Source organism: Raphanus sativus, chromosome 5, assembly GCF_000801105.2.
Source record: "Raphanus sativus cultivar WK10039 chromosome 5, ASM80110v3, whole genome shotgun sequence".
NCBI lineage: Eukaryota > Viridiplantae > Streptophyta > Magnoliopsida > Brassicales > Brassicaceae > Raphanus > Raphanus sativus.
In genome coordinates, this window is record NC_079515.1 from 15,262,029 (window position 1) to 15,277,473 (window position 15,445).

At 38.8% G+C, this 15,445-nt stretch overlaps 1 protein-coding gene and 1 pseudogene across 1 annotated transcript; one reads left to right on the forward strand and one right to left on the reverse strand.

The window, feature by feature from the left end:
* Nucleotides 1-1,308: 1,308 nt before the first annotated feature.
* Nucleotides 1,309-2,219, forward strand: LOC108859643 (putative F-box/kelch-repeat protein At1g27420; annotated as a pseudogene).
* A 515-nt stretch (nt 2,220-2,734) lies between these two features.
* Nucleotides 2,735-3,719, reverse strand: LOC108859642 (uncharacterized). Its single transcript, XM_057011279.1, has 2 exons — nt 3,501-3,719; nt 2,735-3,016 (listed from the first exon to the last, which is right to left on the reverse strand). Exons 1-2 carry the CDS (start codon nt 3,633-3,635, stop codon nt 2,921-2,923), a joined length of 231 nt encoding a protein of 76 aa, XP_056867259.1. The 5' UTR covers nt 3,636-3,719; the 3' UTR covers nt 2,735-2,920.
* Nucleotides 3,720-15,445: the final 11,726 nt, after the last annotated feature.

Sequence of the window (15,445 nt, forward strand, 5' to 3'; positions counted from 1 at the left end):
CCAGACCTGGGTGTAAAAGCCTTTAGACCTTAACCATTAGGCTAAGGTGCTTCCACAATTAATAAACTATCTATGATGTGATAAATTTACTTTCTATCAACTAAAACACCATGGTGTCAGATTTAGAGTATTCACTTAATTAAAATATAAGTTGTGTATATAGACGGTAATTTCTCTTAAATCTATTAAGGAAACTTTATTTTTACTAAAAATACATGCAACACGAAGAGAATGAAGTGTATACATATCTAAGAGCATTGGGGAATTCTACCAATTGGAGTTCTTAATATGTATATATGTGTATGTAGTATGTATATATTATATATGCATATATATTGGAGGTGCTCTAAGAGCATAAATATCGGTGGGTTCTAACATTGGTTCTTAGTGATTTTGGTGTGGGGTCCACCATTTTTTTTCAATTACTGAGCTAATATGTCCCAAAATAAGGAACATCCCAAAAGAAGAAACGTCCCAACTGTGTCCTTAACTCTTTTTTTCTTATTCTGTCATGCGATTGGTTTATTTTTCATTTATTTTTTATTTATATTTTGGGACAAAAGAAAATTAAAAAAAAAAATTTTACCTAAGGATTTTCACAAATCCTACAAATAATGATGCCCTAATGTATCTACATCACTGGTTAATGATCTTTGATGTGTTAAATTCCGGTTTGTAATAGACTTATAATTTGTAACTATTTATAAATGGATTAGTTCAAATTTCTTATACTGTTAGTTATTTCTCATCGAACTCATAATGTTATATCTTATAAATTAAAGCCATGCCCCACTAATCTCTATATAATTCCAATAACTTTGAAACCGAGCAGAGCTAAATCAAGCGACCTCCCTTTTTGTCCCTTTCTTCTTCTTCACATCTAATTTGCTTGGATCAGAAGAGGACTATATATGCAGCCACTTTCTTCATGCTGCTGCTACTACTACTCTTCTTCAACATTCCACTGAACAATGGCTCTGACTTTAATGGTCTCTGTTTCGGGCTGCTCGGTTTGATTTCACAAAATCGTGAATTTGATTTTGAAACTTGGCTCGGTTTGATTATAGTCTTACAAGCAATAAAATAGAAATAACCAATCATTCTCATGTTACGAACGGTGTCAAATATTAAAAACGTAACAAATCCCATAGTCGTTATGTTTGAAAAGTAAACAGTTGACTATGATTAGTTTAGCAAGATATAAACACTTGGTCAATGTAATTCACGTTACTAACAGTTGAATATGAGTACTGTCTTTTTATATAGTAACTTGAACATAATAAAATGCATGCAATGGGGGCTTAAAAATCCAAGTCGTACAGAACAAGTAAAATGGAGTCGTGGATCATACCCGGCTTGACGGACGACGTGGCGGCGCTCTGCCTTTCACGAATCCCGCGCTCATACTTTCATCTCCTTTCGCAGGTATGCCGGCGATGGAAAACCTTTCTCAGGAGCGAGCATTTCAACGCCGTTCGAAAGCTGACCGGGAGGATGGAGGAGTTCATGTGCGTTCTGATGGAAGATATGCCTGGCACAATCGTGTACTGGGAAGTTTTCGACAGCATCGGGAACAAAGTGGGACGGATTCAGACAATGGAACAGCCACAATCGACATATATGACACTGAAACAAAGACATGGGAAATGTTAGAATCAGATGAATTAGCGGCTGTTTATTCCTACACTGTTGTGAGGAACAAAGTGTATTTCTTGGACAGCGAAAAGCCTGGACTTCTGGGAGTGTTTGATCCAGAGGAGAACTCATGGACCAGGGTGTTTGTGCCTACGGAACCGGCAGGTGTCCAGTCCAAATTAGGGCAATGGAACAATAAAGTTCTGCTGTTTTTACGGAGTTCTGTAGGTAAGACCATGATGAATGTTTTTGATGAAGAGGAAGGGTCCAAGTGGAGAGACTGTGATCTGATTAAACTATCTGGTTATCACGTGTTCAACGTTCTTATCAAGTTCTGAATTTGCCCTTTGACTTCATTCTTCTTTCTAGTGTGTGTGTACCGTTTTGGGGCTGTGACTCTGTGTGTCTGGCCACAATCCCCCTCTACTTTGTCAATGATTCTTATATGTTGAACACAAAGAAGAATGAAGAATACGATTTAAATGCAAGTTGTCTGTTGCTCCATTTATGATTTATTTTAGTGCAAGTTGTCTGTTTTTCTGACTGTTATATAACCAACCTTGATAAATAAGGAAACAACTGAAATGGACCATAATATAGGCTCGTTAGCCAATGTTATTATGCATGAGATAATTTATGATACTATGGATAAGACAATGTGTGATGATGACAGACTTTTCATGAATAGCCAAGAATATATAATAAGTCAGGAATAGGCTACACCGCTTTGGCCAAGACCAAGTTTATGAGAAAGGATGCAAGTTGAACAAACATGAAGCCTTGATTGATATATGGTTTATATTTACAATAGTTGGTTTGAATATTGTGGCATGTGTAAAATGTTTAGTTCGTGTGATGCATGATCTTTTGTTGCATGTTGTATGTACAAAAGGAGTAAGCAAGTCTCCGAAAGCACCAGGGGGTGAATCTAGCCTAGAAGTATGCAAGTGCTACTGACTTTGAAACCAATAACTTGCCCCGGTTATGTTTAACTCATCGTGTCATATAACTAAACAAAAACGAGGTTAAGGATTATCCAAGTTGGTGTTTGTTGCAAAGACCCAAGTAGCTGACCAAAAAAAAATTCTTAATGGACAAATAACAAAAGAAAAGAATCATTACTCTTGAGAAACAAAAGCTTCTTTTGTAAATCTCGTGGCAGATTGAACATGTAAAACCAATAAACCCAAGAACACAATATTTCAAACATTATTTGTTGTTAAACCATGTCAAAACAAAGACTTCATCTACCATTATAAATGACTAGGCTTATCTTCCGCCTTACTCATTTTTTTACCGCACTGGTATAGCTTTCTGTGTTGCTAACTCCCGGAGAACTTGATGCGTCGGATGTACTACACGCCCTTAGAACAGCTTCATTCTGCAAGAGAACCTCAAAACTATTAGAACTACTAGTGTTGAAGAAGATACAAGCATATTAAGAGATAGACAAGCTTTGCATGATACATCAAAATAGCAACAGTGACTTTGCAAGTAAGTGTTTGTCTTGTTGATAGGCCAATGTAAATTCTAAAACAAAAAGAAAATTCTACAACATAACTAAATCTGATAGACTCTGTTCTTAGTTTGAAAGAGAGATAAGCCTATCAAGAACAAGACCTTGAAAAGCATAAATGATTACAAACTAGAGAATTGGCTTTAACAAAAGTTATTACAACAAACTAAACAAAACCTATAAACCAGTCTGCAATGGAACTCATCCCATGAACATTTTGAACAAGAAAAACCAATAAACAGAATCCTAATCCTAAAGATTGAAGATTCTTATACATACAAATCGAGCTGGAAGTCGGTCAACCCCCATAAACCCTAAAAAAGATGAAGAAGGGGAAGGAGAGAGTTACCTGCCAAACGCGACGGAGGCGGGTTTTGGCATTGGCTTTACGAGTAGAGGTAAGCTTGATTCTCTTCCAAATGAGCCCACCCGAATCATGCTTCTTCACAATCTCCATCACCCTTGTTCCCCAAAACGCACCCATTCTCTCTCTTTCTCTCTCTCTCTCTCTCTCTCTCTCTCTCTCTCTCTCTCTCTCTCACTCAATCTCCAGACAAAGCAAAACGAGGGGTCACAGATTTGTTTGGGCTTTGCACTCTATCAGCCCATTGCTTAATAGTAAGATATGCAGCCAATTTACACTTCTTACAGACCTTATCATCTTTGACCAAAAAAAACAGACCTTATCATCAATTTTGTTTTTTTGTTTTTTTACATCAAACGGCTGATCTATTACCTGGGTTTTAAAAGTCGAATGGCGACCGGTGGCGAGGGGGGGCTCGACACTCGCCACTCGCCATGGCGTTTCATGGCGATCGCCTTGCGTATCACCTGCTCAAAAGGTACATATTCCTAATAGCATCCATCAATTATATGATCTTTTGAAAAAAACATAGGAAATAGAAAACTAAAATCAGTTTTATTGATAATTTAAACATCATGAAGCAAAAACACCAAATGAAAAGCATAAAACCAAATTCAAAACATAATCCAAAGTAAAGAAAACCAATTCAAAGCAAAACAAACACAAAGACTCTAAAACTCAGTTTCAGAGTCATCTGGAAACTCCCACTCCTCATCTTGCCCGAAACCACCTGCTTCTAGTTCCAAATCAATTTCCGGTTCATCCTCATCAATATCAACAAGAGATAAAACAGTGGGACCTGGACCATATCGTTTCTCTCTTGTTTGAGTTGAAGAAGATGCTATCCCTTTTCCCTTCTCCGCAGCAGTAGCTTTTCTTCCTCTAGTAGCGTAGGCAGGTTCCTCAGCTCCTGTGGCTTCACTCACAGCACTCCATGTCAGATCTTCATTCTCGAAGACATGATCATCTAGCTCATCACTGTCAGAGTTTCCTTCCATTTTCCCCATCAACCATTCATTGCTTTCATCAATCTCCTCTAAGATAATAGGATCAGTAGCGTCACTTCTCTTCATGCGACGCTGCAAGGCTCTGTTGTACTTGACAAACACCATATCATTCAAACGATGTTGAGCTAAACGGTTCCTTCTCTTTGTGTGAAGCTATAATAGATTGAATCAACAAATCATTAGTGAGTTTAAGATCAAATGTGACTATGAAATAAGATGAATATAAAAACGATTTACAAGCTCAAAAACACCCCAGTTTCTTTCACATCCAGATGCACTGCAAGTTAAGCTAAGTACTTTCACATCAAAGTCTCTTAGATTAGGAGCTGATGATCCATAAGTAGACCACCAATCAGCTGAAAAAATTTTTATAAGATTAGTTTAGAAGTAAAGTTGACAAAACAAACATATGGGTGAGTCTTTTACCTGGTGCTTTCATCTCTCTTTGCCTTATTGCCATGTTATGCCCAAAGAGACCAGCAGCCTTCTTAAACAAATCAAGCTCGAGCATCACTTTATCTTGAATCTCACTGTCCGGAACCAGCCTGTTGATACAGTTGTACAACCCGGTCTCAACTTCCTCAAACATCCTCAGGATTGGCGTAATGGATAGCTGGATTCAGGAAGTATCCAGCTGCGTGAAGAGGCTGGTGAAGCTGACAATCCCACCTTCGATCAATGATCTCAAACACATTCTCATATTTCTCTTGCTTCATCTTGAAACTCCTTGCAATAGCCTCTTTAGCTCTGTCCATAGCCGCATATATGTATCCCATAGCCGGCTTCTTATCACCATCCACCATCCTAAGCACCTTCACTAGTGGACCAGTGAGCTTGAGGGCGTAGCTAACATTCCTCCAGAAGCTTTCTTGTAGAATGTATTGCTTCAGCTTCTTTGCCCCTGCTTCCTTTGGCCATTTGCTCTTGTTCCAATCATCAGATGTGACCATCTTCTTCAGATTTGATTGCTGAATGTGGAACTGAGACATGGTGATAAACGAGGTGGCAAACCTCGTTACAGCAGGCCGATGAAGATTGTGCTGATTGGTGAACCTTCTCATCATATTCACCAGTGGCACACGGCAGTAGATGTATCCATTCATGAGGATACATTTCTTCAGGGCATTCTTAACCGGCTCCAACTTCCCAATGTCTTCTAGCATAAGATCAAGACAATGTGCTGCACAAGGAGTCCAGTAGAGGTTTGGTCGTTTAGCCTCTAGCAATTTCCCTGCAATTCAGATCAATGATCAATCTCAGTTTAACAATTAAAATGTTTAGAAAGTAGTTAATCTTTAGAAAAAAAAAAAAATAGACAGTACCTGCTTTCACATAATTAGAAGCATTGTCTGTGATCACTTGAACCACATTCTTCTCACCAACTTCTTCAACCATCTCATCAAGCAGTTTGAACAGCATTGTTGCATCTTTCACCACTTCTGAGACCTCCTTAGACTTTATGAAAACAGAGCCCTTAGGAGAGTTAACTAGAAAGTTAACTATGTCCTTTTGGACCACTGAGTCACGCCATCCATCCGACATGATAGAGCACCCTTTAGCAGCCCACTCGTTCTTGTGTTGAAGCAACATAGTATGAGTGTTAGCGACTTCACTTTGAAGGAGAGGTACTCTGAGCTCATGCATACTAGGTGGTTTTAAACCCATTCCATACTGCCCAATGAACTCTGTCATCTCTTTGAAAGAGTCATATGTGACAGCATTGAACGGAATACCTGCATCATAAAACCACCTAGCTATTGCAGCACACACTTTGCCCCTTAGCTCTTTGTCAGCAGGGCCAAACACATGCTTCCTGTCCTTCCTTCCTTGCAAAATGTCCGGAGGAGTTGAAGTGACAAACCTGTCAAAAAACAGAGAACATATAAATATTTGTTTGTCCAATGATCTAGCAAACCAAGAAGCAAAAACAAAAACTATATACCTGTCCAATGGACCTCTCTTCTTCCTCTTGTTAGCGTTAGCTTTCTGTTTAGGCTCAACTTCAATAGCCTCACCATCGATATCATTCAGGTTAGGTTCGTAGGTCATGGCCTGAGCTGCCTGAGCTGCTCTTTCAGCAGCTTTATTGGCTGCGTAGTCACGCAACTCAATTCTCACGTGCTCGGGACAAGTTGGACACTTGATCACACTGGTGCTGTCTCCAATCAAATGGTGTTTCAAACGCGAGACACCTCCATTGGTTTCTTTCAAACAAAAGATGCACGTCCACTTGTTCCTGTTATTAGGCAGAGAGGTCCCATACTTGCGACCTGGATCAACTTCAGATGCCCCTTGTTGAGATGCTCCACCTTTTGTTGCGCCTCCTTGGGAAGATCCTCCAGTATCAGACATGATGAACCTTCAAAGAAGAAGCAAAGTACATAAACTTGAGAAAACATAAACTAAAAAAAATGTTAAGCTATGTATATAATACCACAAACTCTACATAAACGTATAAAGTTCTAAACACAAGCTAAGTAAGTAAACTTTAACAAAAATATGAATGATACGTGATACATAAGCAATTGACGTGAATGGAGAAAACATGAATGGTATGTGATAAAGAAGATATGACACTATGAGCCTTATATGTGATCAGCTAGATGTGTTAAACATCACAACTTTTAACTAAGAAAACAAACCGATAAAGTAAAAAAGAGCTTGTGCCGTCAATAGCTTAGAGAAAGGAAGAGAACTTGTGAAGAAGTAAAGGGATGAAGACCTATTATATAGTACATTGCTTAGGGGTTTTTGCGTATATTTAGCGTATATTTAGAGGATATTTACAGTATATTTAGAGTATATTTGGAGTATCTTACACGTATATGCTTTTTTACTTAACAATATCGATTTTGAAACTTTTTACATCGTAGCGACGCAACGTTTGACTCATTGTATGCAGGTGTAGCGAGGAAAGGCGTTCGACATACGTACCTTGCGAAGCATTGGGGTGATGAGTCGTTTTGCCTGTCACCTCATGTCGCCACTTGCCATGGCAACCAGAGCGTTCGCCTTTTAAAACCAAAACTATTACTCAAGCTTGAAGTGGTCTGGAGAACCAGACCGGAATAAAACAACCAATGTAATGCAACTCCCTATAGAAAGAACGTGCTATCTTAGCTAGATAATCAGACGATACATTTTCAGTTCGAGGAATAAAGACAATTGAGAAATCAGGGAAATTGTTCTTCATCTTCTGCAGCTCATCCAATTCAGTGGAGAAGTTAGGCCATGCTCTTGGGTCTTAAATCATTGAGATAAGATCCTCACAATCCGTACCGAAAGCCTGGCACGTGGATAGTTGAAGCATGCATTCTATTGCCCATAATAGGGCCTCAAGCTCTGTGTGAAGTGGTGAGATTCTTCGTGGTTGGTTCCTTGCTCCCAATAGTTGTGTTGTTCCTCCTGCAGTTTTCCATGTCCATCCATAGCCACTACGGAATACGTCATGTGTCCATGAGCCATCTATCAAACATCTCTCAGAATTTGATTGTTGTACTGGTGGCCTCGTAGTCATGTGCTCTTCCTATTTCTTATTCGCCTCAAACCAAACATAACATTCTGATTCAGCATGTCTGACGGTCTCCACCGGGTCTCTGTCTAATCCTAGGAATAGCTTGTCATATCTTACTTTCCAAATGTACCACATCATCCAACGATATGGGTCTCTGTCCAGTTCAGGATCCTCTATATCATTTTTCCTCCAGAACAGGTGGAGTCGGGGTTGCTGCATTTGCCCATGTCTGTAGGGCTGGGGGACACTCAAATAATGCATGGTTTATCGTTTCATCTTCTGCTCCACATCTAGGACAATGATTGTCACATCGTATATGATGATGTGTTAAATTACTTGTTATTGCCAGTTGTCCAGATATCGCCTGCCAAACAAAGTGTTTTAGCTTTGGTGGTGCCTTTATCTTCCAAGCAAATGCTTGTAGTTTTTTAATGTTCGGTTGCCCTTGATCTTCCACTCTATTGAGAATGTTTGTAGCTACCAATATCATGATTTAACAGTATACATTCCATTCTTTGTGTAGCTCCAGCAATATTTATCCCGTTGATAGCTTTGACTTATGGCCAAGGATTGGATTAATGGGATATCATCATGGTGTATATAGTTCCAAAGCATTTCTAAATCCCATGTTTTTGGTTCTTCTGACATAAGATCTCGAGCTGACATCATTGGATGAACCACTGGTGCTACTGGTCTAGCTGGTCTTGCTGGTATGATCGGTATCCAATTGTCTTCCCAAATCCTGATCTCATTTTCTGAGTGTACCTTATGCCTTATGCCTAATAACATTAATGGTTTTGCTGCCATTATACTTGTCCATCCATAAGAGGGTTTGTCTACCATATTTAGCCGCAAGGGCATGCTACATCTGAAGTACCTCCCTCTGAGAACCCTAGCTACTAGAGAATCTGGATTTTGTAGGAGGCGTCATAGTTGTTTTCCCAGTAGGGCCAGTTTGAATTCATGAATCATCCTAAAGCCAATTACTCCCTCTTCTCTTGGTTTGCAAATATTTTCCCATTTAACCCAATGTATTCCTCTTTTGGGGAGGTTTGAGCTCCACCTGAACTGTGCAATGGCACTAGCTAAGTTTTCACAAGTCTCCAATGGTAATAAGAATGTCGACATAACATAAGTAGGTAAGGCCAGTAAGATAGACTTAATGAGCACTTCCTTTCCTCCTTTTGTTAACCATCGTCATGTCCATCCATTCACTCGGTGTTGTAATTTCTCCTTCAGGAAAGCAAATAATCTCCTTTTCGATCCACTAATGTCCTCAGGAATACAAAGATATGTTCCCATTCCTCCTTCATTTGTAATTCCAGTTGTACTTTTAATGATCTCTTTCATCGTCGCAGGTATCTTTTTGCCAAAGAGCAGGGAAGATTTGTCAAAGTTGATACATTGTCTTGAAGCTTTCTCATATGTCTTAAGAACTTTCATGACTTCATCACATTCATGGGGCACCGCCTTACAAAAGAACAGGCTATCATCAGTGAAGAGAAGGTGTGATATCGGGGGGCTAGCGCGCGAGGCACGCATCGCCGTTATCTTACCTTGATTCTCTGCATGATTAAGAAGGTTAACGAGCGCTTCCGTGCATAAAATAAAGATGAAAGGAGACAAAAGATCTCCTTGACGTAAACCCCTGTGTGGAGTTATATTCCCTCGAGGTTGACCATTGAACAACACATGGTATTTCACCGATGTTACACACCGCATAATCCATTCAATCCACAATTCCGAGAAACCCATTTTGCGCAGGACCGCACTAATGAAATCCCATTCTAGATTATCATATGCTTTGCTCATATCTGTCTTTATTGCCATTCTTCTATTTCTTTTTCCAGAATCTGTACGGAGAGCATGGAACATCTCCTGTGCTATTAGAATATTATCAGATATTTGTCTTCCAACAACAAAGGCTGACTGGGTTTCTGATATTCGGTCCGGAAGTATTTTCTTTAGCCTCTGGCATAAGACTTTAGATATAATCTTATAACTCACATTGCAAAGACTGATTGGTCTAAACTGAGACATTTCGTTTGGTTTATCTTTCTTAGGGATAAGACAAATATTAGCATCGTTAAGGCCATGTGCCATCATACCCTCAAAAAGAAATGCATTAACCATACGAGTTAAATCTTCTTTCACTGTACCCAGAATTTCTGATAAAAGAGGGCTGTCATGCCATCAGATCTAGGAGCCTTTTCTGGATGCATCGCGAAGAGTGCCAATTTGACTTCCTATTCTGTGACAGGAGCTGTCAGATCCATATTATTTTGATCAGAGATCGTCGTTGTGACATTGGCCAAGGCGTCGTCTATGAGCTCTGGATTGGAGGTTTCGAAAAGTTTCCTGAAATAATCAGTAGCGATGGCTACTAATTTGTCTTCATCTTCCACTAGATTCCCAGCTGAATCTAGACCAGTAATTTTATTCCTCGCTCTTCTCTGTCTCACTATAGCATGGAAGAACATCGTGTTCAAATCTCCTTCTCTCAACCAAAATATCCTGCTCTTTTGCTTCCAGTATCTCTCCTCAGCTTTAAGAGCCTCAGTGAGCTCTTTAAGTGCCACTCCTATCTCTTCTGTTGTAGCCTCATCATTAAAATAAAAGTTGTCTACCTTTGCCTTGAGCTCCTCAATTTGCTTTGAGGCATTCAACTCTTTTTCTCTTCTCCATTGTCCAAGTGCCTTTCTACAACTGGATATATGATCCATGATAGTTTCATTAGGTGGAAGGTCTGGAGAATTCCACCCATCTGAAATTACTTGGCCTATCTCCTCGCTATCCATCCATCTCTTATCGAATTTGAAAGATGTTCTTTTCTTCATCTTCTTGGTGAGAATATCTGCTAGTACCGGACGATGATCCGACCCCCACATTCTTAGGTACTGTACCTTTGTATGTGAAAATTTTTCATGCCATTCCTCATTCCCAAGTGCACGATCCAAACGATATCGTACATTCCCAGTGGTCCGTTTTCCACCCATGATAACTGGTTTCCTTTGTATGGAAATTCTAGCATACCACAATTAGAGATCATTTGATTGAATGAAAGAAATGATGTATCAGATCTTTTTTCCCCTTCTTTCTCATGGTGTCCTCGTATTTCATTAAAGTCTCCAATCATGAACCAAGGTCCATCTCTAGTGGTGGCAAAACGTGTAAGGCGTTCCCATACTTGATCTCTTTTATCTAACACAGGATCCCCATAAACGAATGTCATGTAGACATTTATTCCATTGATGACTGCTTTTACATCAATCATTCGATTATTCGAAAATAAAACAACAACGTGAAATTCATCCATAAAAAACAAAGCTGAACCACCACGTTGGCCAAGAGGCTTAACGGTAAACAATTTATTAAAACCTAAGTTAGCCTGAATGTTTTGCAACAGCAGCTTCCTATTCTTCGTCTCAGAAAGGAACAAGAGTCATGGGCGATGCTTCTGACACATCTCTGTGAGGCGTCTAACTGTGAGATCGTTCCCTATCCCTCGACAGTTCCAACTGAGTGTCTTCATTGATGAGGGTTGGGCGGATGTTTGGCATCCACCATACCTCGTTTCTGGTTTCCTTGACTAGTCCGTTCCTTTCTTGAGCTTGTTGATGTCCTTCCCCTGCCTCTACCACTCCCGTGAAGTGTCGTGGGTCTTACACTGATTCTCTGAGATGCACGGCGAGATCCTTGCTGTGTTGCTGGGAACAACGATCGAGTAATGCTTCTTGTCATTGCCTTGCTTCCTTCGGCTTCACCAGTGTCCGATTCAGATGTCTTACTCGCCTCAATCATAAGGATTGGGTTCATTGCCATAGCATGATCCTGTGATTTCAAACCACTTGCAGAAACTGCCGGTGATTGTGCATTTTCCAGCTCTTCGCCCAACAAGTCATCTTCCTCCATAACCATCAACTCATTGCCTAACGCCTCCTCCATGTACGCGTCCACATCCGCTTCCGCTTCATCCTCCTGATCAAAATCAGTTAGTGCATCTATTTTGAGCGCATTATATGGAGGGATTAAGTCCTCTGTGATATCTTTTTGGGCAGAAGCACTGGCTCCTGAGTCAACTCCAGTACGGAATGTAACATTAGCATCAGCCGGCTGTGTTTTCTCCACCAAGACTTTCGTGACAAGTGAGCGAGGCCTTGAACCCGATGAATTCCCTGTACCAGTATCAGATGTCGACTGATCCTTGATCTTGATTGGCTGATTATGTTTCTCCTTCCATTCTCTTCCTTTGATAGGTTCATTCCTCTTATCATGGCGTACGTAAGAGTAGGGGTTGTAGCGAGAATCTTTCTGTTCAGGACGGCTTGAGTAAGACGACCGCTGTACTCTAGAGTACGCTCCATTGGATTCCTTAAGAGATTTATAAGGAGCAGCAGATGACCTTACGGGTCCATTGTTTCTCGGTACAGCAGATGTCTCCTTCAGATCCCCTCTAGGTCGCATTCGGTCAAAGACATTGTCTCGTGTAACAGGTAAACCAGGTAAGATACTCTGATTCTTCGAACAATCTTGAGCTTCATGTGTCATAAGACCACATGTGGAGCAGTGTTTAAAAAGCTTCTCGTAGTGGAGCTTGATCGTGATGTCGATCGTGGTATTCTGCTTGGTCCGAGTTTGGAGCTTTCTCGTGAACTTTAGGGGCTTAGAGGAGTCGATATCAACTTTGATTTTGCCTTCTGGAGCATCTATCTTATCAACCTTCCCTAGTCTGTCCCCGATTGCTTCAAGATTCTTATGGGTGCAAAGATGGAGACGGATCCCTTGTAGATGTATCCAAAATGGTACCATAGAAGGATAGTTCTCGTCAATCACAGGTTCCCAACGTACAAGGAAGAACATACATAAATTATGGTGAAAAGGGCCCTGGTTTAAGACAGACATAAGGTCTTCTTCACAATCGAATTTGACAGAAACCGGCCATGGCCAAGATCGCAAGCCGTAATCTTCTCTGACATACAGCATTGTTCTGGCATTGCCACAATAAGCCTCTCAACATTCTGTTTTTTCAAATAGAATCTTTCCAATAAGAGAAATACTGTACTCCTTGATGAGTTGCTCATCTTCCTGATCCGGTAGGTTGATTGCCTCGTCATCATCCTCCTCAAGTTGAATTCCTTTTTCTTTGTAAGACGCCATTATCATACAATGATACGATAGAAACAAAGTCAAAAAGGGAACGACGTAACATAGATCAGAGTTCGTAACATAGGCGTTGTATGGAAACAGAGTCGTAAGGACCGAGCTTTCGTATTACTTCTAGATCGGAGAAGATTCACAGGTCGTTGCGGCAGTGGCCGTGTGTGGAAGCAGAGTCGTAAGAACAGAGCTATCGGAAACAAGCCTTTGGATCGGAAAAGCGATCACAAAAGCTGAGTTATGTGGAATCTCAGAGAGCCTTTGGATCGGAACAGAGCTATCGGAATGGAGATGTTATGTGGAAGCAAAGTCGTAAGGATAAAGCTTTTCGTGACGTGATGATCAAGGTACGAGAATAAATGGAGGGATCGCCGAGATCGGACACTTATAGACGGCAAAGACCGATCTACAGTGTGAGACTATCCGAGGATCAAAGGATCACTCAGATAGGGGATGGAAACGCACAGAGATGGAGTCGTCGTCAAGCCGCCATCGCCATTGAGATCGCCCTCAGAACTATTAGGGTTTATTATTTTGATCGGAGTTTTGGTAGGACAGACTCTCTTAAGTGCCTTATATTTCATGAGTATATTTTTCTCTTGGTATGACTTAAAATCTGTGTGTCAAAGCTAAATTAAAAGACTATGCATAGTCTTAATAATATTTATCTTAGTTTCCTAATTTTGCAAATACATATTTTCATTGTAACTGAAATTTGCGTGTTGTCCAAATTCTTCGGAGAAAATCAAGCATGGTCTTTTGACTGTTTTTCAAATTTTCTAGAGTGAAGTTATTTATATTTATTTAATTATTTTATGGAACTAAATTTACATTTTTAAAAAAATTATAATTTCGAAACCAAGCTTAAGTTGTTTGATTTGTAAACAGTACCCACGGAAAACCATTCTACTCCATATGTTTTAAAAAGATACATATCCTAGATTTTTCACATATACTAAAAAACAGATTAAATTTGATTGTAAATACATTATTTTTGTGAATAGCAATTTTCCATAAATTTTAACCAATAGAAATCCAATAAACACTATAATTTTTTTGAAGTTAAATTTTTTTATTAAATAATAAATTGAAAAGGTAAAAATGTATCTTTTGAAATATCTTTTTTCCTAAAATGTGGATCTTTATATTTTTCATAGTTGTATTATGTAAATGATATAAACATTTGTATTATGTAAGAGTGATATTTACATTTTTTAATCTTTAAATAAAAAAATAATAGTTAAACTAAACCTATTGTATAACCTCTTTAAATTAATAATCTATAAATTAATATATACTAAAAATATCTATAAAATAATATAATTTTATAATCTCAAATTATATTTTTGGTTCAATTTGTATATCGATGAATTAATTATCTCCATAAATTAATAAAATTATAGTTTTGGTGTAATCCCAACATTATTAATTTATAAAGGTTTCACTGTATATCAATGTGTCGTGTTTCAAATTTAATAGAATAGATTTCTAAAATGCATATATCATAAGTGTATAGTTATTCAACTTGATATATTTAAAATTTCTAGAAAAATATAAAACAAAAATATACCTGCCCTTATATATCACTCTTACATAATACAAATGTATATATATCACTTACATAATTCAACAATGAAAACTAAATTTCTAAAAAAAATAAAACAAAATATACCCATCCTTCAGAATCTAGTATTTTCTTAAATGAGTAGTAAGAAGTTTTAATGACTACATTAAAATGTTGGACTAAACTTATATCAATAAGTAGTGCTGGATTTGTTGGTTAGCCTGTCCAGCTACGCTCCGTTGCGGATTGAATCATTTTTTGATTCAAAAATTCAACCCACTTGACCCACAAGTAGAAAAAATGATATATGCACCCACTCTGCTTAAATTAATAGATAACTCACGAGGCCTGAGGATAATATTAATAATATATCTTAGTTAAATTATTATAAATATTCTTAATTTTAATTATTTTATGATCATATTTAAATGGGTCTGGTACTTAACAATGTATTTACTAAAGGAATCATAAACAGTGAAATATTTATACTACTATCAAATATTCTTATCACAATTCGTAATAGCATGTGGCAGACCACGTCTAAATCAAGTCGACAGTTTTGATTTTACCAAAAAAGTAGGAAAGATAGAGTTATATAAATTGTTAGTTATACATATCTCCTGTTCTAAAATGTGCCGCCCTTGCCGGAAAGTCGCAGGGCGGGTCGAAGCCGCGGCGATTAGGCTGT